Below are 26105 nucleotides of genomic sequence, written 5' to 3' on the forward strand. Positions count from 1 at the left end.
GGGTGGTGACAGCCTGAGGGGACGGGTCCTGCAGAGAGAGAAGGTACCCGTCAAGCTCATCCTCCGCAGCCCGCTCACCTCCGCCTGGAGCTCTCTCACCTGCCCCTCCAGCGCCACAGTCTTGGCACAGGTGGGACAGGTGAGAGAAGCCCCTGCCTCCCTGCCCCCCCCCCCCGCCCCCAGGGACCAAGCCAGGCAGCCCCCACAGGCAGGTGGCCCCATCCGCGTGGAAGTCTCACCGGTCCCCGGGCCAGGAGGCAGCCGTGGGGCAGGAGCCCTGGCTGCACTCCGCGTGACAACTCCTATGCTGTCACCCCCATGTACTTACCTGGAGACTGCTGCTGCTGCTGCCATTGGCTCTTCTGCTGCCTGTGGCCTCTCTCCCGTGCCTCCCTGCGCGACCCCGGTGCAAACTCCGGCGCACCTGTTTGTACTCCCTGTTCGCGCGGCTTCCGCCTGGTGCGACTAAATAGGGTCAGGCGGGGAAAGGGTCCGCTGCCCAATCTCCAACACCTGGCCCCGCTCGCTCCCTTCCCCCGTTGCCGCAGCTGTCTCTTAGCTGCCAATTGCTGCTGCTGCTACCACCGCTGCCTCAAGGGTCGGGGGATACTGGGGACACTGTGTGCTCCCTCCGGCGTCCTCAGCCGACTGCTCTCCTTCCAAAATCAGTGGCCTTTTACCTTCCAGGTTTCATTATGCGTGTTTGACCTGGTTCTAGTGATCATCTATAGGAGAAGAGGGTTTTATCTTTGATATTGACATTTATTTCAAAATCATGTAATTATGTCTGACATAATTACCCAACGTAAGTTACGGTAGTAAAAAGTTGTCTTTGTTCACAGGAGGCTGCAGCACATAAATAGATCTTATTTATTAGTTATATATTGGTCTAAACGAGACAAGCCTGTATAAATCCAAAGTAATACTATGCAAATAAGGGCTTGATCCTATAATGAGACACTACTTGGACTTAATTTTTTGTTATACTACCATCTAGAAGCCTCGGCAATAAGTAGGTCCACATTGCACTAGGCATTGTACATAAATAGGGTAAAAAACGGCCTCTTCTTGAGGAGGTGGTCTAAATAGGTTAGGTAAGGCAAAGTATGGCATGGGGACAGAGGTAGATGTTTGTATAGTAGGTTTGTGGCATGACAGAGAATAGAACTTGGCTCTTCTGGTTCCCAGGCCATTGTCTTATTAACTAGACCAGAGATGTCCACCTTCTGAGTGCCTGGGGCTGCATAGTCCTCGGGCCACAGGACCCCCCTGCATGGTCGGATGTAGAGATTTGAAAAGGGGGTGCACATGACTTGGTGCATCATCACACCTAACACAAATATTTTTCTTCGGTTAAAGAGAAACTAGAAGCTTGACTAATGTGTAGGGATGTACTCAAATTGTGGAGTCTGGGGCCAAATTTTGCAGGCCCATTGGGCTCCAATTTCATGGGCAGATTGCAGCCACCTCCCCTCCCCTATACACGCCCTCTGATCGGCTGGGGTGGCCAGCAGACACATGGGTTGTCACTGTCCCACTTCCTCCTGGCCTGGCCTGGCCTGGCCCTGGCCCCTGCCCAGCCTTGGTCTGTACAGGGGGAAGATAAGCTATCCCTGGCCCCACCTGAGTGCCGGAGAAGGGTTACCGCTGACCCCTTGCCCTGCCCCAGCTCTGCTCCTCCTGGCTCAGCCCTGCTCTCCCCACCCCTCCCTGACCCCATGTGGGAGGGACAGGTTGTCACTGCCCCCCTGCCCCAGCCGGGCCGTGCTGCCCCCCAGCACCCTGCTCTGGCTCCGTTCCCTGTGGCCCTGGCTCCTACTCCCTGCAGTACCCGCATGCTGGGAGAAGCCCAGCTGCACCAGGCTTCAGAGAAAAAATAAAAAACAGGGCTGGACCTGTCCCTGTCTGCCCAGGCTGCAGGACTGAGAGGCTGCATGAGAGCAGCTAGGGGCAGGGGCTGCTGCCCAGGGCGGGAAAAAAGAAACACTTTTTTATTTTTACACAGAGCTCCACTTTTCCCCACTTTTTTGCAGGGCTCCTTTTTTTCAAGGATTTCTCTGATTTTTTCACAGAAAATGCCTGATTTTGCATTTTCCCAAAAAAATGACAAAATCACAATTTCAGTACATCCCTACTAATATGCTAGGGGCCTAATGCTACATTGTTCAGTTTAAGATCAAAGCAAAAACAAATATAATTTTATTGGAAGGTACACTCATGTCTTAGGCTATCTATTACATTTAATAATACACAAATTAGGCAAAAAATAGTCAAAAGTTATGGTTTCATTCATGATGGCTAAATGTATGTCTCTTATTCAGGGTCATAAAACAAAAATCTGGTTTTCTTGAGTGCCTTGATAGTGTTTCCAGTACTTCAGTGTTAGTCATTTCTGTGCCTGAGTTAATATTACCACACCTGAATTAAAGTTTCTAGCTAGAGCTATTAAAAGTCTGCAGGGCTGTGAAACAGAAGAGGACATCACCAGGGATGGTGAACAGCCACACTGAAGAAGGGTAGCTTGAATACCCTTGAAAGACCATTAAAAAGGAGACAAGGTTGTGAAGTGAAGAGAGATTAGCAGCAATCAGGCAGATTGTAATGAGTAATCAGGTAGATTATGATGAGTCATGAAATCCATTGACTCCCTTAGTGCTCCTTGAATAGAAAAGCCACTGCTTCTCCCAAGCAGTTGCTTTTAAAGTTTGGATGGAGCAGGAATGGACCACTGCACCTCCCCTGGATCTGCCCCGTCCCCTGGTGTGGGGGATCTGATCGGGGCTGGAGGAGGGAGGGGGAGCCCAGAGATAGTGGCAGCAGCAGCACAATTTGGGGAGGAGGGGGAAGGGAGCCACGCCTGCAGTTAGGTAGCATGAGTTGCAAGGCTGCAGCTGGCCTGCAGGCCACCAGGGGAAAAGCCCTGAGCTAGACCAGTTTTAGATCTTGATTCTCTAGCGTTTCTCTTGTGGATGAGGCACCACTGATTTCAGAAGCATAACCTGGCATAGCTGCAACTGGCGTAATCAGATTGTAGGGCTGAGCTGCCACTATGAGGAGTCAGCAAGCTCGTCCAGAATCCACGGGGAATAGTAGCTTTCCAGTAACGGCGGTGGAATTTCAACAGTTTTATATATTTGATGGGCCCTTAAACCAAACTGTGGTTTTAGTGGACTACATTTTGGGTTAACACAACTGCCATGTGTTGTTTGGACAAAACTTAGCAAGTTAGGAGGTGGAGTGAGGAGTTATTGCCCATCAGCTGCTCCACAGTAACTGTTCTTCTGCCTGCTCTTACTCCGCATGAATGAGAGCAAAACTGGGGCAAATTAGCCCTGTTTCAGCTCTTGCTTCTTGGGAGGTAAGAGCAGGCAGGGAAACATCATCTGTTCTGCTGTAAGTCCCACCCTTTGTTAACTTGCTTGTTTGCCATTTGTTTACACCCTCAGCCTCCCTGCCAACTTTTAGGTTCTTCATAATAATTTTATTTCATGTTTGAAGGCGTGCTTCTCTCTTCTCCTGGTGTATGGAAGAGCTATAGAAACAATATAAGGCAGCGGTTTTCAACCTTTTTTGGGTCAGTGTAACCCCAGCGGCCAGACACGGAGCAGTGTACCCCTGGTGGCCAGATGTGGCGGGGGTGGGGATCACACAGCCAAAGTGGAGTGGGGGGGGGGCATGGCATGTAGCCGAACATGGGGCCGTGACAGCCCATGTGTCCAAATGGAAGCTGGTCACCATGTGCTGTTGCAAAGATTCAAGGAGATGCATATTAACTTCTGAAGAGCCAACAGCTGGCCACCCCAGTCCTAGGGCCTTCTCAAGTACCCCCAGTTGACAACCCCAGATATAAGGGAAAACAGCCTGACCATAAGAGATAACAGTGAAATGACTATAATGAAAGTCATGTCAAAGGCACAAGTTGAACAAAATGGGGAAAAAATGCTTAAATCAGTTTAAGTTCTGCTTTAACCACAGTGAATTAAAATGAAAGTGAGAGAGCATGCTTTTTCTTAACTGTCCCTTTATTAGCAATTTGTCAAAAGATGTAACTTAGTTGGCACTGGATTTCTTGCTTTATTATATTTTTCTTTTAAACTTCCTCTAGGTTTTCTGTCTAATTCCACGCGTACAATTTCAACATGCCTGAAAATCCTGCAGCAGGTAGGTATTTCAAGAATAATTATTCTGTTAAGTGGCGAGAGACGAAAACAAATTTCTAACCTGTCTTATTTTGGTGGGCATCAGACAAGCAGCAGGTGCTGCAGATCCTGGATCGTCTACAAATGAAATTACGTGAAAAAGGAGACACTTCACAGAGTGAAAAATTGACTATTTTGCATAACACACTCAGGAGCCCCCTCTTTAACCAGATACTGACTCTTCAGCAGTCCATCAAGCAACTGAAGGAACAGGTAAGCTTCAAATGACTGATTTGGTTATGATGTCGAGCTTATTTACCTAAGCTTTTAAAATGTGATATGTAGGCATGTGTCACCGCATATATCATTTATAAACTGGTCTTTGGGTTAGTGACTGCTGTAAAAGGGACAGCAGGGGCTGACAGCCTGTGAGCCACTGGATCCAGCCCATGGATTCTAGGGCTAAGTACAGGCATTCAAAAAGTCTGAGCCTGAATTAGTTCGGTCGTTTTCAGATTAATCTAAACTGCGTAGCTTGAACGTAGAAGCAAGTGAACAGACATTCATGTTTAATTCTGGAAATCCAGCCACATGCCTTCAGTGGCTCAGACTAGGATTTGGAGTGCTAGAGCAGCCTTCCCTTCCCTCTGGCAGTGGAAGGCTGGCGGGAAGCTGGGAGAGAAGGCCTCCAGGCTTTTCCTCCCTCCCTGCCCAAGCTGAGATAGGGGGCATGGCCCGGCCCCAGCAGGCTGCTGAATATGACTGGGGAGGGGTTTAAACCCCCAGTCTGGCCTGTATGGTCCCTAGCTAGGGTTCTGCCTGGAGGAGGAGGGGGGAACCAGCCCCTGCCAGGCTTTTCCCCTACTCACTGATGAAGTGGCAGGGCACTAGCCCCAGGCTGGCAGCCTGAGGTGAAGAGGGAGGGGGTGGGGAAGCCTGGCGGGAGCTGCTGTTAGGAGAGGGAAAGCTGTCAATGGACAGAAGAGAGAGGTGGTGGCGACAGCAGCAGCTGGATCCTGGTACTGGCCCACCTCAGTCCTGAGCCAGGTCATTTTGGCCTGACACCACAAGAAGATTGCTGTCTGCTGGTGTAGAAATAACCAAACTATCTCAGGTATTGGTAAAAGTTCAGAGGCAGAAGCATGGAGCACAAAATAGGCTAATTTATTTTATTTTTCAGTAGAGTCAATTAGCCTTCATTAAGCTCCCTTTTGCTATGGCTAGGCTGCTGCCAGTGTGAGCAGTGTCTGTGCCATCTGGCAGGTAATTGACTGCAGTGTGGACATACCAATTGTATTGAGGCCCTAGAGTGATGAGGGGCTGTGTCACATTCACTTGTACAGCCAATTTGTCATGCAAATAGTTGAACCAGGCCAGAAGACTTAGGGACTCATTTTGTATGCTCTGAGCAGCAGTGATCTCTGTAGGCACACTGTCATTTTTAATTCTGCCTTCAAAACAAAAAATTCTATAGGCATCACTGAAGTAGAAAAATTGTATGTAAATGCCGTAAATGTAAGAACATTGTTTCTGGTAAGTGCATACTGAAATTATTTCTGGGATGTTCCAAACTAGTATTTGATGAATTGATTTTCTTAAGATTCCTTACGAAGTGCACTTCTTGAGCACTCCTGTTTAGGTGAGAATTCTTCTTCCAGCTTAGCTCATCAATATTCATAATTCCCAGCTGAAGTTATCAGCATTTTTAAGTCAACTGGCTTTGCTATAGACTGAAATCCAACCTGTAGCAATGATAGCACGTGCAGTTTGTGGCTTGAGGACCAGATGCAGCCAGGTGCTAAGCATGGACTGTGCACTGGAGACGGCTCAAACAATCTGCGGCTTATTCTGCTTTCCACGTGCTTGAATGGTAATATGCTTTGTTTAAACTCATTGCATAAAGGAAGACTCATGAAATGTGGTAAAAATTTCAAAAGTACCTGGGTGATGTAAGGGTATAAATTATGGATTTTCAATTACTCTATACTAGGGACTTTTGCAAACCTAGCTATCTTAGGGATAGGAGGAGGCAAGATTTGTGACTGCCATAGCTGTGCTTCTTGTGTCCTTGCATTTACAGCAACAGGACTCTTATGGAGCTTTGAATGAGTGCCATCACAAAAGTGCAGTTTTGCCAGAGTAATATACTTACATGGACAAAACTTTCCAAGGGTAGACGTAACCTTTGGTTCCTAAGTGCCAGGGTCAGTCTCAAAATACGACTTGGATGTCTGCATTTTTAATGGAAGTAGATGATTTGACCAAGAGTCTGAACCTAACACCTGCTCCTTCCATGTATGTTACCTTCTGGACTGGAAGGTGAAAATGGGAGAGTAGGAAAAGACAAGAAAGAGGGGTGAAACCAAGAGGAGTAAGTGGGATGAAAATAGGCAGAAAAGTTTGAAAAGGAAAATGCTTTTGCATTTTAAAAACATCTGAAATGTGGTTGGATTGTATTAAAAATAGAAATTCTTAAAAAACTAAAGGGACTGCTCTTGCTACCATACTGTCCCCCCTCCCCCCAACCTTTTTTTTCCCAGATGATGCTGAATTCTCTGCTGTTCTTTTTTTCCTTCCCCCCACCCCCCGGTATCTCTCTCTCTCTCTCTCTCTCTCTTTTAAGGAACATTATGTGAACTCTAAATATATATGTGTACTATTTATCCTTTTATGCAACAGTGAAGTTGAGGCAATCCTGATATGCATTCCAAATTCTAACGTTCTGATTTAAAATGCTAACCTATTTACATGGATGTCTTTGTACTAAATCTTATATCTGGAAATGTTTTTTATGTTTTTATTACTGTTTTGAAGAAGGCATTTGACAAAATCTTTCTGTTTATTTCAACAGCTCAATTACATGCCTTCAGACCGTTCAGTAGACTTTGACTTTACTAGGAAAGGGGTACTAGTGTTTGCCGATAAATCAGTTGCTAATGGAAACTTGTCGAAATCCGCGATACCTAGATTACCTCTTCTAGTTCCAGATTTAGAAGTTAATGAATTTAACGCAATCATCCAGCAGATGGCAAAGGTAAAGCTCATGGCCAATGGACTAAACTTGCTTTTTCATTAGTGTCAAACGGTTGTGTGTATATAATATTACAATAGGTTTACAAATCTAAGTTTCTATAGTATATCTGGGACAGAACAGTCTCAGGAGAGTTGGGACTGATCAAAATCTTCTCTGTAGAAGATTTTGAAAAAATGGAGTTTTAGGTACCCCTCAGGTTTTTCCATCAAACATTCCACAATAGAAAAGAATACATTTTGGTTTCTTAAAACCCCAGTTATTTATTGGTAGTTGAAATGTCATTGTCATGTCCTGCAAACATTTGTTCTGATGAAAAAAAAATTTTTTTGATCTAAAACATTATGAACAAAGACATTTACCAACTTTATAGAAGAAGCTGGGAAATTTCTGTTTATACCTCTCCTATAAATATTATGAACAATGTAGAGCCCTGGGAAAATAAGGCTGGAAGGAACCTCACAGGGTCATCACTGGCCACCTGCTCAAGGCAGGATCATCCCTGACTAAATCATCCCAGCCAAATATCTGTCAAACCTTCTCTTAAACTTCCAAGGACGGAGAGCTCACATTTTTTCTGTTGGACCCTCTATTGGAGGGTCATTTAAAATTTGTCCCTCTCTCCATTGCAATGGTGCAGGGCACGGGGAAAGCAGTGATGAGGAAGAGGTAGTGGGGAGGGAAGTGGAAGGGGGCAGGTAGCCTGACCTGTACCTTGCTCCCTTGCCATTTTGCCTCCCCGGTGCCTACCACCTGTCTTCCTCTTCCCCCAGTGCCTGCCAACCCCTAACAACCTGTCCATCTCTTCCCCTTCCAGCTCTGGCTCTGGCCCTGACCAAGGAGCAGTGGCAGTCGTGATACCAGTTTCAGCCTCAACCCATGGCAGGCAGCAGGTATGGCTCTGGCTCTAGCCCTGGTCCTGGGTCAGGGGTGAAGCTAGAGCCATAGCCGCTGCCTGCCCCAGGCTGATACCTGAATCCAGGACAAGGCTTTTTCCTCCTTATGTTGAATGGGGAAACAACCTCATCTTGGATTTGAATAAATATGGTATGCACTGTATCAGTGCTTCTGTGCAGAGCCCCATTGACTTCGGGTGAATATTATGCAGGTGTAGTGTCCACCCATGTGGAATTGTGCATTTATTCTTGTGCGTTATTTTAAATAATTAAATTACTTAGGCATTTATTTCTATTTTAAGTAACTGTTACTAACTGACTTTTACTGAAGCTGTACTATTTTAAGCATAACTTTTCTCATTAGTGTACCGTTAACCAAGCCAATAAAAGATTTAGGAGTAATGACCACACTTCAGCTTGGCTAAAACTGAAGCAATATTTTCCAACTCTTACAACCCAGTAAATAAGCCCAGAAAATCTGTACAAGAAGTGAAAACTAGAATAATTCAGAAGTAAACTTTTTACTATTAAGTATGAAATTGTGTAGGGTAGAGGAAAACAAATTTATTTCTTTAAAAACGAAAGCATCTGAACATAGAACCAAAAATGCAGTCTTTTTAAAGCAAAAAGCAGTGAAAAGACAAGCAATTTAGTTCAGCTATGCAGTATTTCCAGAAATTCCAAGTATATTGCTCTAGACAGCACTTTATTCATACTTTTCATCCCTTTTGGAATTCATCTCATAATGTGAATGAAGTGTGAAAGCAGCTCTTAAATTCCCCGAGGCTTCAGAACTTCAGGCTGTCTGCATATACTACACTCTGGTATATTAAAAATAATAAATGGTGGAGTTTTTTTTATAGAAATAACATGTTCAGTATTCTGCATTTGTTTAGTTTTAGAAGGAGAATGATAATTCTCTCTGTGTTCATAAATTTAAACAGTCTACTTCCGCAGTTTTGAAAATTAACAATTCACTGGTTTTTGTGTTCGGTTTTTTATTAGGGCCGACAAACAGAGTATATAAATATAGAAAAACCATCTATTGGTGGTCTTGGATTTAGTGTGGTTGCTCTTAAAAATCAAAACTTGGGAGAAGTTGGTATCTTTGTCAAGGAAGTCCAGCCAGGAAGTGTAGCTGACAGGTGAGTGTCTTCATCGTGTTGTTCTACGTTTTTTTTATTTTAAAACATCCCCATCAAAAGTACTATAAAATTATGATTTTGGAGTTTAAACAGACACTAAGTCAAAGATTTTCGGAAGAAACTAAATTTTCAGTGTCTCAATTGTAATTTCTGCAGTATCAGAGACACCTTATATAGGCCTGCCTTTCAGAGCATGTGTGCTCAGGGCTTTTTCAAAGTAACGCCCCTGTAAACTCTTTCTCATTGGAAGCCCCAAAATGAAGGCGTCAAAAATCACTACTCCTTTTACGAAAATCCTGTACGTGGTGAGTAAAAATAAAGACAAAACCATATAGGAACATCAGGAATTTAAAAATCATGCTCTCTGAATTTTTTTTAGCCTTATTAGTATCCATAAAAGAGATTAGGGAGGAAGAAAAGTCCACCTACTTGAACTAAGTGCATTTGGCAATTTACTGTTTTCCATGTGATTTTTTTTTTTTTTTAGGTCTGGATCCTCCTGGCATATGCTTACACACATCTCTTTGCAGAACCAGAAGCTTAGGCAGTTTTTCCTATTCACTTAAGTTGTTTTTTCCCTAATAACAGGAGACAGAGAAACCCTTAAAAAAACCCAGGATTGTAAAATTACAGAGCTGGGTAGGGGCATTTGAGGGCTAATCTAGTACTACTGTGTTTAAAAATCATGTGAATAAATTTCAAGTTGACAATGTTACTTTTAAGTGACATGAGTTGGATATGACAACAGATCATGACAAGGTAGGAAGAGATTTAAATGATGATTGATATTGGGTCACAGGGGACACACCAAGGAACACTTAAGGAAACCCATGCTAAGCTGTTTTGAAATGGAGAGAGCTGTATAAATCTGGACAGGAAGGGGGAATGTTGCATGTTAGGACTTGACTTCATGGAGCAAAGAATGCTGGTGAGGTCTGAATACAGACACCCAAAGCTCAAGTAAAGGCCTTAATGTTGCATACTCCTGAAAAATCAGAAATGTGATGTTTGGGTGTTGGTGTATGTGCACGTGTGATTCATTTTTCTTAGTCTTCTAATTCCAAAACACTTGATGTTTCTTTTGAGGTGGGATCTGCTGAAGATGATTTGGGTTCCTACAAGGTCGAAAAGGCAAAATCTGTCACAGCAGTCCTTGGGTGTAGTAGTCTGAAGGAATAATTCTCTGAGCAAATTAAAGACCTTTCCTTTATTTGCTGTTACAGATCTCAACTCAGCAGGTTAAATACATTCCTTTTGGAGTTGTGCCATCATGCATTAGTAGAAAGTTAGGCCTTCTGTTTCCAAAAGAAGGCCAATTCACTTATTTTTTATGAATTCCCTGCCAGTTAAGGGAGTTGAATGTTGTTATCTGAAATTCAGCATGGCAAATGCTTTTTAAACAGAATGCCATGTGAGTATACCAAGGTGACTTTAAATTTAAAATGACCTGTAATAATTATATTCTATATGTGGAAAATTTACAAATTCTGTTATAATTTCCATGTACAGAATTGTAATTACTACTGGAGGATTCTCTTTATTTTTCCTCTCCACTGCTATGGCGAGGAAAGCAGTGGTGGGGAAGCAGCTGCAGGGGAGCTGACAGTAGGGAGGCAAGCAGTTGGGAGGGCCAGGCAACCTGACCCCTGCCCCTTCTTCCCTGCCTGCTTCCCAGTGCCCGTCTCCTGCCCTTTCCTGTCGCCTCCCCCAAACGCTTGTCCCCCTAACACATCGCCCCACTGTGCAGTCCCCAACCCATGCTGCTGCCTGATCCAAGATCATCTCTGTCACCTGCTTCCAGACTTATGCCACTCCTTGATTTGCAATCCACACTGCTGACCTCAGCCCTGAACTCCATGGCTACTGACTCCAGGCAGCAGCAGCATGGGCTACTCTGACCCCAGCCCTGACCCTGGCTGCAGTCCAGGACAGGCAGGGGTTCTGGCTCTGGCCCAGGGCTCAGCTTAGGTGGAGCCAGAGCCACAGCAGCTGTCTGCCCTTGGTCAATACTTGAGACCAAGACCAGGCTCCCCCCCCCCAGTTGAACTTGGTCTTGGATTCACATCTTAATCTTTAGGCTGAATAATGACATAAAGCTGTGTCAGGCTCTAAGTGTTTGGTACTTAGAGATTATGTCACAGTACTAAAAATAATGAAAAATGCTAGTTTATTCATTATATGATTGGAAAAATTGAACTTTTCTGCTCTTTGGCTCTCCATAATCCATAATGAATTGGTGAACATGTTTTAATTTTCAATAGGAACAGGGTTGCAAAAAATTGATTTGTTTGGGCTGTTAAATAGATTTTGGGATTCTCATTAAAAACTTGTATACTATTGTAGACAATATAATAATTGAATTAATTTAGTTTTGATATCCTTCACAACCTTGCATATCTGCGTGTTTTATATGTTCTCAGTTAGATCACACAATACAGTCATGAGTATACTTATATTGCTTTTTAAAAAATCTTTTTTTTCTTCCTATGAACTAAGGGATCAAAGATTAAAAGAAAATGACCACATACTGGCCATTAATCACACCCCTTTGGATCAGAACATTTCCCATCAGCAGGCGATTGCACTGCTCCAACAGTCTACAGGATCTTTACATCTGGTGGTTGCCAGGGAGCCAGTCCAAAGAAATAGCAGAACCTCTACTGTTTTAAGTGACATAAATCCACCAGAGACTGTGAGTTATAAAAATATCAAAAATCAGATACTGGACTGTTAGAGGGTGTTTTATAGTTGCAGCTATTGATGTTAAAGAATTTAACCTTATGTTTTTTTCCTATCAGGTTATGGATTGCAGAGGGTGTTTCCATTTAAACTAATTGTGTAATAAATATAATGCTTCCATTGCAAAGCTGAATGAATTTATTATAAAGTAGATCTTAGGTTTTATGGGGGAATTGAGGCTTTAGTAGATCAACCTATTTTTTAACCACTGAATTTGTTCAAAGACTGTGTAGGATGCTTTGTCAATTTACCCACTATATACACACTTTTGCTCAACAACTGAAGATGCACTGATTGTGACATACAAAGAAGTTGGCAAAGCCTATCTTATCCAGCCTGAATATGGTGCTCTTCTGAAAGCTTAACACCTCAAAACAAAGTTCTTTTTATGATGAAGATATGCATTTATGTATCATTGAGAAGGAGACCTTTTAAAGATTAGCCAGGGAGCTTTTCATACGAGCTTTCAGGTGTTGCTAGCCTCCTCTGATGAAAAACACTGTAATTTTATTGAGGTGGGAGGCCTTTACCATTCAATGGTATAATCATTTGGGGCCTGATCTTGGATCTATGTTCAAGCATATGGCCCACAGGCTTAATTGATTATATGGTTTGTGATATTGGGACTTTAATTCATTATGCTGATAGGTTTTGATGGAAATCTTAAGAGGAATGCCTTCTCTTTTACTAAGTAATTATTTCTCTCATGATTCTTATGGAACCAGTGAATTTTGAAGGTTTAATGGATAATCAATATTGGTTATTGCTCTGAAAATATTAAGGAATTAAACTTTAACTGCTTTTTTCACTGAAGGATCTGCACTGAACAGACTAACAAAATAAAATCAAAGATATTTCTCTGTAGGGGGTCTTTAAGCAGCTTTTATGATTTTTAACTGGTCTTGGCAAACATTTTTGATGTAATAATAAAGCCTTTATTTGTAGAAGACATACCTGCCTGCTTGCTTCAGTTTGATTTCTACAAGAAACTCTAATAGGAGATCAAAATTATTTGGTCTTGATAGTCTTGTAGAATATAAGGCTACAACTGAAAGTATTTTAGAAACATGGTAGGGTAAAATTTACATTGTGCTTTTAATTCAGAGTACACTGGAGCTCATCAGAGGTGATAAGTGACCTGGCAGAAGTAGGGTATGGAATAAATATTAACCAAAAACTAGATTAATGCTGACTACTCACTATCTTTTTGTAGTTTACAATATTCCTGACTTTTATCAGATTTTAAACGGCTCCATTGTGGTAAAGAAATTGTTTTGGTGTATCCAAAGATGGTGTCCTCTTACGAAACTAAAAAAACTCGATTTTTTCTGTGAAGGTGGGAACTGGTTGACCAAGATTCATTATAGCTGCAGCTGTGGGGGGAAATGGTTCTAAATTAGATTAATAATTCAATTCTGGTAAATGTAAGGTTTGGAAATATTCCCGATTTAAGTGAAATTTAAAATCTCCCTTTTCTATTTATTACAGATTCACTGGGGCTGTGTTGAAGATGTCGAGCTGATTAATGATGGCTCAGGATTAGGTTTTGGAATTGTGGGAGGAAAATCAAATGGTGTAGTTGTAAGGACTATTGTTCCTGGAGGATTAGCAGATCGGGTAATTTGTTGTTTTATGTCGCTCCTTATTCTGTTGTAAAGTAAAACTAACTACTTTTGACAGTCCTTACATCAACTTGATATATCCAAACAAAAGGAGGAAGATAGCATCAAAGACTGAATGCCAATATATATATTATTTGTAAATGAATACATGTTAAAAATATAACGACTGATTTAAAAAAAAAAACAACAACCCTTAAACTGCCTTAGGTTACATCTCCGACATACTTTAGCTTTGATTGCAGTGTAAAACAGTCAGACTAAAAAGTTGCCCAGCATTCTAATTAACATTCAATCCTATTTGAACCATTAGTCATCTATCTTGAACAGCTACTTACAACAGAATTGTAGAGTTATTAGAGAACTTTATATATTTGGCTACATTTAGGAGGAACCAACTTCACAAACTGTTCTCAAATGAATAATTCTTTTTTGTGCAAGATCTCATGCACCTTTGTGTATGCATGTGGATGTTGTGAGTCTCAGCCCATAGATGACTAATAAATATGTTTTGTAAAGATCCTTAGACTCTTGTAAAGATTAGTGCAGAATGAGTGGTACTGCACAAAGTTGAATGGGTAGACCTGCATGGATCAGCTTGCAGTACTGGTGTTTTAATTGGAAAGGCATAAAAGCGAGAGGTGCTGAGCACATCAAAGTCCAGCATAGTCCTTAAGGCTGGGGGCAGAAATTACACATAAACTGGTATAAGTGATTAGAAACTGGTTCAGATCTGTAACGCAACAAAAATTCAGCGCAAATGTACTGCTTTCAAAATGCCCAAAACCTGTTTAATATAAACCTGGATGGATGTAATATCAGACTTAACTAATTTAGGTTAAATTGGTTTATTGAACATCTGACTTGGATCCCCTCCAGATTCAAGTTACCTCAGAGTCTTCCAGCATCCCAGGATGCTCTGCATCACTCCTGCAAACTCCCCCACCCTTGCAGGTTGGGTGGGCTAGCTTTGACTCAAGCTATCTGCTCCAGCTGAGCTTTTGGCATGGGCCACTGCAGACATTGTAGCTGCATTCCTGGAATCAAAAGTCAGTTTGCTTATCAGTTCAATCTATGCAGCTTAGACTAACCTGGGAAGATTGAATCCAGTCAGCCTCATGCTTTTTAACCATCTGTACTTAGCCTAAGTTTGGTTAAGGGCTTGAAGTATTCAATAGGATTTGGACTTAAAAAAACCCAACAGTTGCCAGTGCCCAGTTAGAATAAATGCTGCCCAGGGCCCTAGATGTTCAACAAAGAACTGTTGCATTTTAAAACCTTTGTACAGAAAAAGGCAGTTTATGGGATTTGCTTCAATAAGGAATAAAAGTGACAATTGGCTGTTTCAAGAGCTGGAATGGAAAGTGTCGGCTGTTACTTGAGTACCTCTTCTATGAAACGTTGTATAAATCAGTGCTTTTTCATTTACTGTGAAACACCTGTTTTGCTGCAAGGAACAAAATGTTTTGGTTTCAAATAGCAGATATAAATGTAGATGTTACCAGATCAAGCTCAGTTAAATGGAAGAAAAAATTGAAAATGTATGGAATATTGGGCACATGCATGCTAGCACTGGAAGGCTTTTGAAAATGACCCTTAACTTGTCCAAGAAGTGGCCCCAGAAACAATGTTATGGGCCAGCTCCTCAGCTGGTGTAGAACAGTGAATTTACTTAGTGGAACGATGCTAGAATATGCCAGTTGATGGTTTGAGCCCATGAATGTTTAGCATTACTTTCTCTTGCATTAAGAATGATGACTTAGATCTTGATTTTACTGACTTTTTACAAGAGTAATTATACTCATGTGTGTTGTTCCCTTATGTTCAGTGGAATTACTTGCTTGAGTAAGGACTAGTCATGTGAACGAGAACTGTAAGCCTAACATACAAGTATCATGAGATTGACCAAATAGCACTAAATCTAAATACTATGCTTTCATCCCTAAGCTCCTGTTCTGCTATTTGATCACTTAATTCTCAGAAAATCTCAGACTTCAAGATTATAAAACATTTTTGGTATTTGATTCCCAATAAATAAGATATTTAATCTTTTTTAAAAATAAATGCACTGTTAAAGGCCTATGAGTTTTTAACGGCTTTCTGGAGAATTGTTAAACAGCATTATAAAATACAGTGGCTAATTGTCTTAGCACTTCCTTAAATTAGTTGTTGCAGCGCTGATTGATTTCATGGTATTTTCATGCACTAGTTGCCTCATGAAAACATTTCTATTCCACAGTTGCAATTTTGCAATGTAAAATTTTGTTCCAGTTACTTATAAAATGTTTTAGGGTTTTTGTTTGTTTGTTTGTTTGAAGGATGGGCGACTCAAAACAGGAGATCACATCCTACAGATTGGAGGAACCAATGTACAAGGAATGACCAGTGAACAAGTTGCTCAAGTGTTGAGAAACTGTGGGAATTCTGTAAGGATGGTGGTTGCAAGAGATCCAGTATGTGAAGTTACTGTGACTCCACCAACTCCTGTGAGCTTGCCTGTTGGTGCATTGCCCTCATTTCAGAGCAGAGGTGTAAGTATCTAACGTTTCCTTACAGTTCTTAAACTAAGTTCTGATGTGGGTCATAGCCAGAAACAGAGTGAAGCATTCACAAGTGCTGAAGGGCTCCGGGTAGACTGCAGCGTTCCAACGTTTTGCTGCTCAGTTGGGCTTCTAAGTGTCACATACAAGTATTAAGTGATCGTTACGTTAGCCATCCGCTCTCCCTTCTGTACTTTTTCTTTTCTACAGAATGCTATAAATACCTCTTCTCTTAGGATTGGATTGACCAATGTTGCAGAATTTATTTTAAAGTGAAGGATTTAATTATTAGGACCATAAGCATTGTCAATAAATTTAACTTTTAGATTTCCCCCCCCCCCAGCTTATTAAATTTCTGGTAATCAATCAACTACAAGTGTATTTAAAACCTGATCATTTAATTTTCCCTTGCCTGAAATCCAGCATGCACTATGACCAAAGCAGAGTTATTAAACCCAATGATCTTTTTATGAAACATAAGTGTAATGTCTTGTAGTCTACACTACTGTCTGTGAAAGGAAATGTATCTTAAAAATGTGAAACTTGTTTTAGCAAATTTCATCATGGTCATATCAAAGTCTCTTGTTTTTGAAGTCATTCTCTTCAGTTTTGAGTAATTAAAATCAACAAATGCTACACTTAGTGTACACTAGGTCTTTAAACATAAACAAAGCTGTGCTTGCACGCCATCTGCTACTACTGAGCTTCTTAGCTTGAGGTGTGGAATCTAGTCCGAGTAGCCTTTTCTTTCTTGTCTAGTTCTTAAATAGAACTTGGAATGAGAGAGGAGTTTTGTTAAAACACAAATCGTTGGTTCAGCCTGCCATCCACGTTGCCCCAAGTCTGCTGTCCTGCTGCGAAGGTAGCATGTGGCCATTTGGCTTCTCTTGGGAGGGAACCCCTTACTCCTCCCTGGAGAGCCCCCCGCAGGTTCTCTTCACAAAAGGAGAGCTGAAGAAGTTAATAGACCAGGGGTCAGTAATATTTTCTGGGAGGGAGTCGGAGAGCAGAATGTCTCTGCTTTGATAGGAGCTGGACAGTTATCAGGACCTACTCTCCACCACTTCTCCCTGCCCCTCAGCTGCAGGGTGGTGCAGAGGAAGCTCCCCTCTGCTGGTGCCCGTGCCCCCCCAACTGCACCGTAGCACAGGCAGGTCTCCCCCTCCACCAGAACCCCAGGGCCTGCCTGCAGTGCAGCACAGGTAGAGGTCCTTGCTGCCAAATGCCACCTAAGCCATGGCTCCATGGGCCTCCAAGTTAGTAATTTTAGGCTGCCAACCCCTGTAATAGAGGATCTGAGTGGAGAGCATTGAAGAACGGAGAAAGAGCCTAACATCCAGGTGGGGCAAAACAAAAGTTTTCCCCTTCTCTTGTTTTCTGGCCTGACCCTTGAACTCTACACCCTCAAATCACGGTGATGGAGAGCATGGATTTAAATGCACATTAACTAGCACACTTCAGCTTGATGTCTTGCATAAGCATTCAGCGACAGTTTTTAGAGAATCAGTGCAGCCTTGCAGAACTGCTTTTTGGCTGTATCATATTTTTCAAGACTGTTGTCACGGAGTGGGTGCAGGGGCGGCCGTGATCCCGCTAGCGCCCCCTGCTGTGTCAACTTAGGTGATCCAGCACCCTCATATCCTCGCCCGCCACGTCTTTGATGGTAATTCGTTCAATTAGGGAGGCTGCCTTTATCTCCTAATACACAGCGTAAGTTGAACTGCCCCTGCTCCGTATGGGGTGCCTCAGTGCACCCCCACCTTAAGGGCTAATGCGTGCCTCCAAACCTGCCCTTTAGCACGCCCCAAGCCTTGCAGCTGTACCAGACATTTTCTGGTCATATATTTGCCCCTCCTGGGCTCCTGTTCCCCTCTCGCCCTCTCCTGGGCCTACTCGCCCCACCTGGGCTTCTGTACTGCTCTGCCAAGCTCTTATTGATCTGGCCCCTACCTGGACGTCAGCCCCTCTTCGGGCTTATACTGCGCGCCCGCCCCTCTCCAGGATGCATACTGCGCGCCCGCCCTTCTCTGGGGCTTCGTGCCGGTGGGGGACTAATTGCTCACTCAGGAGCCTCTTGTTCTGCTTGGCCCTCGCTGGAGCCTGTGTCGTGCTGCTCGCGCTTCCCTCGCCCTCTCTGGGACCTATGCCGTGCTTCCCGCGGTCGGGGCTCAGGTGGTCGTAGCCGTGCCTGGCCCCCTGACCTTCCTTTGGGGTCTCACGGCCTACTCGGGCTTTACTCCCGATACTGTCCTGCTGGGCTGGGGTCGGGATCCCCCACTAGCTCCGGGGCTCTTCGCTGCCCCCTTTGGCTCTGGGGCTCTTCGCTGCCACCTTTTTTGCTCCGGGGCTGGGCCAACGCGCCCCCAAACAAAGCTGAGCCCTCACCCTCGCCCTCTCTGGGGCCTATCCCATGCCTCTCACACCCGTTGCCCCCTCTGGGGTCTCGCTCGAGCGTTTCCCGCGCTTGGGGCTCAGGTGGCCGCAGCCGTGCCTGGCCCCTTGACCCTTTCCTGGGTCGCTTGCCCCACTGGGCAAAATACCGCCTTCACGGGCTGGGGTCCGAAACCCCGCACACTGCACCTCTCCGGCGCAAACAGCTGTGCCCCACTGGCACCGCTCACTGTGCCACAACTGGGCACCCGGGACCCCCAGATTATTGGGGAGCTCCCGTGAGGCCTCCTCACACCCCTACAGCCTCACCCGGTCCTCCGGTATTAAACAGTAACCAAACCCAAAGCCAAACGGCTGTAACAAACACAATAAGCCTCCAGGTTTGTAACTCAACTCAACAAATTATATGCCAGCCGGCTATAACCGATCATAAACCACTGAGCTTATAGTACCAACTCCGCTCTCTGCTGGCTCTCTCTCCTACCTCCGTCAGGGTTCCCTTTACCCCTGTATCATTGCAGCCGGTCAGACTGCAACCATCGACCCGAGCTGCTCAGCGCTCCTGCTCCTGCAGCTGTCTGGAGGGAGCTGCTAGCTAGGCTCCGGCCTGGGCTGTTTATAAAGGCCCGGCCTAGCCCTCTTCTAGCCCACTGACCAGCATTAGTTGCCCTGGCAACCCTCACCTGTGTTGCCCTATTAATTGGCAGCTGTCCTTATTACTGTTGCTAGTAGCCAGCACTCTAGTGCTCTGCTACAACTATATTAGCAGAAATAACACAGTCTTAGCTTTGCCTTCTGTAGAATATATTTTCTCACTTTTGTGGTGTTAGGAATTGACCTTGCAAATTGACTTGTTCAGCAGAATAGTTAGTGCCATACATCAGCCTGCAGCGATCCTGAATGCTACAGTTTCTGCAGCTCTCTAAAACGTCCTTCTTTTTGGTGCTATTAGATTTGTACCTTTTTTCTCCACCCCTTTTCAGGGTTCTTCATGTTTTTTATGTGATCCAGAATCATTCATTTGGTTAGTCATGACAGTTATTGAATTTTGCGCTGGAAGAGCCCGAGGGTTTACATGGAAGAAGCATCTTGTCAGGTTGCTGATGGATTATGAGGGACCTTTGCTGAAGCTGAAAGTTGTGGCTAATCTGAATGAATTATGACTAATCTGAATGAATTTATTATGAATTTCATAGCCTGCCTTTTCCTTTACATCTAGCAATCTCCATGAGGAAAAGAACTTCCTCCCCTCTTTCCTTCCCCATAATCTCCTTCTCTGCTTTTGGAAAGGACTTTTAGTAGCTGTGAGTTTTATCATGCCAAGATTAAAAAAAATTTTTTTTGGATTACCTGTCAAACCAGTTAAAATAGATCTCAAATTGTCAGTTAGGACCTGTATTAATTTTATGTTAAAATGCTGTATTTGCTTTAAACTTCCTTGATTCTCTATCTGAATATCCAAAAACAAGCCCCAACCTGTGTGAACACAGTGAAATAGGACAGCAAATACAGTTGTTACTGTACAAAGCTGTGACCCTCCATTTTAGCTCCATTTAGCTGTGCCCTAGCAGCTTGACTGTATTTGGCCCTCCACAGCTGTGTTTTGCAGAAACACCCTCTCAATTCTGCATTTGCTAGTCCATGCAACAAGGGAATATTTTTGCTAAATTCAGATGTACAGGAAACCCTCACTATTTACAGATTTGCAATTCGTGGTTTCAAATATTCATGGTGCGCCATGCCAACCCACGCTCTCTCCCTGCGCAGCGTGATGACACTTTGCTACTGCACTCCGCAAGTAAGTGGTGGTTTGAGAAATGTAAAAAAGAGGCACAGCCTACATAATGTGAATTTGATGGGAGAGTCGGCACTAGCGGACCATAAAGCAGCGCAGGATTATCCCCTACAAGTTTTCAACACAGATGATGCAGTACAGTATTCGCGGATTTCCCCATTTGTGGGGATCTCTAGAACGTATCCCCCGCGAATGGCGAGGGTCTCCTATAGTGTCATTCACTCTGCTAGAGTGCCTCTGAAATGTGCTTCTGAGGCTGCCTTGGAAAGGAAGGCAAGGGAAAAGAAAAAATGGCTTGGTCAGGAGAGAAGGGGCAAGAATCCAATGATGCCTTTTAGGCAAGAGAGATGCTGAGGTGGTGCTGTGGGAAAAGACAGTTGAATTTAGGAGAAGAAAATTGGCTTTGGGGGAGAGAACCATGACCAAAATCAACATACTTAGTAGCTAGGCAACTGCAGGGACTGGGACTGCTTGTTTTTTTTAACCTGGGCTGTTGGGGGTGGTCTCCTCCATCTTAGCAATGTGCTCCATTTTCCTGGTAGCAGTATCAAGTCCCTCTCATGCTTTACTCTTTTTCTTCTCTGAGGATGCATCTATACTGTCCTAATATAGCTCCAGGAAGACTATATTCTACTTACTCCCTGTATACTACCTCCTGAAACAAAAAAGTGTTACTGTCTTGGCATAGCAATGTAACCACAGGGCTTACTGGTGGGTACAGTACTTCATTAAGGTGGCTACACTACTTGCAGTTCCAGGAAATGACATGCACAGAGCAGGCACAGTACCTTAGCAAAGTGCTTCCTGGTATCAGACTGTGCTGATGTGCACAACCTGTAACCATTTATTCCTGGCCTTTCTTTCTTTCTTTTTCTGACTGTCTCCCATTTCTCTTGTTTAAAAAGGGACCAAAAACCAACACATTCTCAGTGGCCCTGACTCCTTTTCTTTTTCTTTTTCTGTTCTGTCCTGTTCTTTTCTTTTCTGTTCTGTTCTTTTTACTCCCTTCTACATAGCTTTAACAGCAACTTTTACAGAGTGGCCTGAAGTGAATTCTGGTATCCTGGACTTTTGATTTTTGCTTTTCAAGGTTGAATAGTTGCATACTGTGGCATAATGAGGATTAGCTGCATATCTATAAATTTCCTCTGGGTATCAGTTCATGTCCCCATACCTTTTTAATTTGTGGCTATTTATATTTATCAAAGATAATAATAAAGAGAATTCAGAGGGTGGAGGATGTGCCACACCTTGTGCTTCTCCCTTCTTTCTTTTTTCCTAGTACTGTCTGTGATGAGGCATCTTCTCTCCAGTTTATAGGTGTGCCTTAAGGGCAGACACGTATCTTATAACCCCAGCCCCATGCCCTTGGTGTTCTAACGAGCAGGGGGAGCTCTGAGGCAAAGCTCAGGCAGGAGGAGGGACCTACGGCCACACCCAGGTGGCAGGAGAAGGCCTGGGGGTGCGAGTGAGACCCTGAGTGAGAGGGGTGAAGATTAGAATGGCCCCATGAGTGTGGGTGAGTGAGAAGGCCCGGTGGGGGAGGGGGCATAATGGCCTGGCGAGGGTCCAGGAGGAAGATAGGCCTGTACTTATAGAATTGGCAATAATAAGGTGAGGGTAGTGGGAGGCACCCAACAGACTGCACCAGGGGTGACTAAGGCATGGCATGGAGAGCTAAGCCCAAAGCCAGGTGAGGCCGGGCGGGATGAGTATGGCCCTGAGAGAGGGTAGTGTAAAAGAGGCTGGGTGAGAGTTGATGGAGAATAGGTTTAGGTTAGAGATCAGAAGGCAATATTTTACAGTTAGGGTGGCCAAAATCTGAAACCAGCTTCCCAGTGTAGTGGTCCTCATCCCTACCTTGGGCAAATTAAAGAGGATTTTGGATGATCACCTGTCTGGGGTCTTGTGAACCCAGCATTCATTCCTGCCTGTGGCAGGGGGTCAGGCTAGATAATCTGTTCAGGTCCCTCCTGACCCTAGCTAGCTACTACTGTGAGAGCCAGCAGAGTAAATGGGACCCTGGTGAGAGAGGGGTGGCATGTAAGTGGCCCTCCAGGGTTGTAGAGAAGAGCTACAACTGTGTGCCCAGTTTGCTCTGTCCATAGGCTGGAGAAGTAACACCCACAGAGTAACATCTGCAAGGCATGGGACCGGTGGAGAGGAGGTTGGAGCAGGTATTAAGGCCCTTGTCAGCAGGGCGAGTAATGGGTAGCCGCCTACATTAGTAATGATGCTCATATTTTTACACCAAGGCATGGCAGGCGAGCGAAGTGGACAGTTACCCCAAGAACAGGGTGGCTGGCAGAGACCTGACAAGGAGGCCACCCTGTTACAATAGGCAACAAAATTCTGGTTTTAAAAAGATTTTCCAGATTCCCTGCCTGCTTCCTAGGTCTTGAATTGTTTCCATTAAATGGAAATCAAAGTAGTTTGGCTTCCGGTTGTCACCAGGTTTGAGATGCATGTTTCAAAGCTTCTGCTGCCCTGTGTTGTCTTCAGTTCATATCAGGATAATAAATTGTATAAAGCTTGTCCTTTGAATGTGATTCAGTATATATGCACATAGGATTAATTTAAGGCACTGTTTCATTATGTTAAACACTTAGTGTAAAAACCTACAACAGCCTTGAGCACCAGATTCAAAATGTGCTATGAGCCACTTATTGTTGGAGTACAGCTTACAAAAACACATGCTTATTTCAGTAGCATCCACAGTGTGTTGGGTGTTTCTTCTAAACACAGAAGTAGCAACCTCTGCTGTGTGTAGCTCACAAATCACATGTATATGATTTTCTTAATTCTAACAGATTAAAAAAGTTTCCACTTAATAGAACCTGGCCTGTCAAGACAGACAGGGACAGGGGAGCCAAATATCTTCTTTGCCTCTGGCATAGTGTCATGATCACATATATCTGAAAGAGTTCTCTGCTTCCTGGGATTGATCAGTCAAGGATGCCAGATCATCACATTGTCAGGGCTACTGTGTGATGGGAACAGAGAAAAGTCTTTATTGTTTCCATGATCTGCCATGAGTATTTTTTTGGCAAGTGTTCTTTTGTTGAGTGGCATTGGAAACTGTGAGAAATATGCCCCCTTGTTTGAAAGACATTGATTTTTCTCCTGGTATCTTCTTGTGATTTAGTATAAATATAGTAGCTGGGAGTTTCAGAAGTGGGTAAGTGGCAACCAAAATCAGTAACTTAAAAAAAAGTAAGCAGCCATCCTTTGCAAATGAGATCCCTTGATGTTATCTGAAATTGGGCAATGAAGAACATTGGATGCTCTAAATGCTACTGAGAAAACTCTTTTCATGTAGACATTCTGTTTTGTAAACTGTATATTTGACTTCTAGGATAATACCACCCTTTTTGACACCTATGATGTGGAGCTTATAAAAAAGAATGGACAAAGCTTGGGTATAACTATTGTTGGGTATGCTGGAGCAGCTGATCTTGGTGAGTTATACTAATAATGAAAGATTGATTTATCAAAACCTGTTTTTTTAAAGGAAAATTGAATAGTATTTTAAAATACTCCTCTGCAACTTCGTACCCCACAAAATGTATGAAATCATAGGATAAATTGTTTGAAGAACGATCTGTTGCTTTTCTCAGTCCTAAGGAGTCCCATGGGTCTAATTTAAAATTTAAAACATTTTTTACAGGATGCTGGATTGCTAATTTTGCAGGTTGGGGTCAGTTAAAGACATGGTCCCTGACTGTCGTATGGTCCGTGTCTGTTGAGGACCTGGCACAAGCTGGGATGTGGATTCTTTAGGTGCCTTCACAAAAAATAAAATACAGTAAAGGCTGTGTTAACTGGCATTTTACTAACCAGAATATTCTATTAACTGGAATTTCCAATATCTCCCAGTACAAATCTTCACTTTAGTAACTGGAATCTTTGCCAAGCCCGTCCAGCATATGCATCAAGTATTTCTATTGTTTACATTGTTTAGTGATGCTGCTGATAGAGTAGCTGCTGGGAGCTCTTCTAGTTAATATCCACATAGGTAGAGGGAGAAATTTGGGGCAGGGAGCTGAGTGCACACACACGCATGTGCGCATGCACCCCCCAGGCAGGAAAGTCTGCGGGGGAAGGTATGGGGGGAGGGGAAAGGGATATGTGCGGGGCAGGGCAGGCTGTCGCTGCAGGCTGGGGCTGGTATAACTCTCAGATAACCAGAATTTTTAGATAACTGGCATCACCCTTACTTATCCCCCTTATGCCAGATAACAACGCTTTTACTGTAACATGTTTAAATTAGTCTCATAAATAAATGCTCAGAATACCCTGTATTGGCTTTGTGTTTTTGATGAAGTCTCCAGCACATAAAATGGAGATGACATACTTTTATGCATGGGCTAGTGTTTGAGCTCTGGTAATGGATCAAAATATCCATGCACAGAGTTCACTTTAAATGTTCAAAAGAAGGAAACCTTTTTGATTTCTGCAACTCCTGTTTGTTAAAAAATTGTCTTTTCACAAGGGATTTCTCTGATTTTTAAATGATTAAATTATTAAAAGATAAGACAAGGATGAGGTTCGGATCCAACAAAGCACTTCAGCACAAGCTTAAGTGCCTTGCCATTTCATAGCCTATATAGTATGGGAGCTGTCTTGTCTCTGAACAGGTTTAAGCATAAATTAAGCAAGTCGGCATCAGAATGCTTGTGCTGTTACTATTTTCTTTAGCTCTGACTCTTGATGTGTAACTTTTTTTGCCCAATTTTGTGATGTGATGTGAAGAGAATGACCATTTGTGAGTAGAATTAGAGGCAAATTCCTTTCATTTGTGGACTCAGTCCTTCAAAGGTACAAGGGTCTTGGGCTCTTAATGTATAGCTGTTTAACAAAAGGACATAATTAATGCTTTAATTTGTTCATTTCTTTGTTTTTTTGTTTGTTTATATGTATGTATGTATTTTTTAAAGCGGATTCCTCTGGGATTTTTGTGAAAAATATAATACCTGGCAGTGCTGCAGATCACAGTGGATGTATACAAGTGCATGACAAAATTGTTGCAGTAAGGAAAAATATTTAATATATTTCTGGTTTTTGGAACTAGCACTATTCTATGTCTGGATTTAAAAAAAAATGAAAAATAGCTTTAATAATTTAAACTTCAGTTCAGAACCCAATTGCATCCAGTTTATAAAACGGAGGAATGTCAGCAATTTATTTTCGTTTTCATAGCTATGTTAATACAAGTTAGTGCTTAAGTTAGCAGCTCTGGTTTGCAGTGGTTAGATTATTAGTTTACTGCAAAATTGAGAACAGAGATTGCAAACAGTAAACTAGGTGGATGTGTGGATTGAAGCATTTCAGAGTGGGATGGGTTAGAAAGCCAAATACTGTCAACACCCACTAAAATCCGTGGAGTTAAAGAAACACTGTATAACTATGTATAAGCTGATAACGTTGCATTGACACTATAGAAATATTCATTCAGAGTTTTAACAAAGCCATGCGTGTATGTAAAAATTAAAATAGTTTGGATAAATGGCAATACTGTATGAACTGAGTAATATCTAATATGCAAACCTAAAACATAAGAAAATAAATAATTTAAAATCTGAAATATTTCTTAACTTGGAGACATTCACTTTCAAAGCGTATAAAATATTTGGGACTAAATGTTCTGCAGACACAATACCTAAATTTTGTCTAACTTTTGTCTTCTCTCCCCATGCATGCACAAGTTGATGCCTGCTTATGCTTGCAGCTACAGTTTTGCAAGTACAGATGCTGATGGATACATGGTCAGAATCTTGTGTGTGTGGAGACATTTGGCTTTGGGGGTGCAA

At 43.0% G+C, this 26105-nt stretch overlaps 1 protein-coding gene across 5 annotated transcripts in view; it reads left to right on the forward strand.

The window, feature by feature from the left end:
• Positions 1 to 26105, forward strand: part of PATJ (PATJ crumbs cell polarity complex component) — a 238175-nt gene that overhangs the window by 10678 nt on the left and 201392 nt on the right. For all 5 annotated transcript variants that reach the window (XM_090047201.1, XM_090047198.1, XM_090047196.1 and 2 more), the window contains exons 2-10: positions 4106 to 4161; positions 4246 to 4412; positions 6991 to 7173; positions 9072 to 9211; positions 11708 to 11903; positions 13439 to 13567; positions 15888 to 16100; positions 23651 to 23753; positions 25233 to 25324. In XM_090047201.1, the coding sequence (XP_089903327.1) occupies positions 4140 to 4161; positions 4246 to 4412; positions 6991 to 7173; positions 9072 to 9211; positions 11708 to 11903; positions 13439 to 13567; positions 15888 to 16100; positions 23651 to 23753; positions 25233 to 25324 (1245 nt within the window). In that variant the 5' untranslated portion in view covers positions 4106 to 4139. The remainder of the gene's footprint in view (positions 1 to 4105; positions 4162 to 4245; positions 4413 to 6990; positions 7174 to 9071; positions 9212 to 11707; positions 11904 to 13438; positions 13568 to 15887; positions 16101 to 23650; positions 23754 to 25232; positions 25325 to 26105) is intronic.

Source organism: Crocodylus siamensis, chromosome 5 (genome assembly GCF_052110815.1).
Source record: "Crocodylus siamensis isolate JL-2025a chromosome 5, ASM5211081v1, whole genome shotgun sequence".
NCBI classification, from domain to species: domain Eukaryota; kingdom Metazoa; phylum Chordata; order Crocodylia; family Crocodylidae; genus Crocodylus; species Crocodylus siamensis.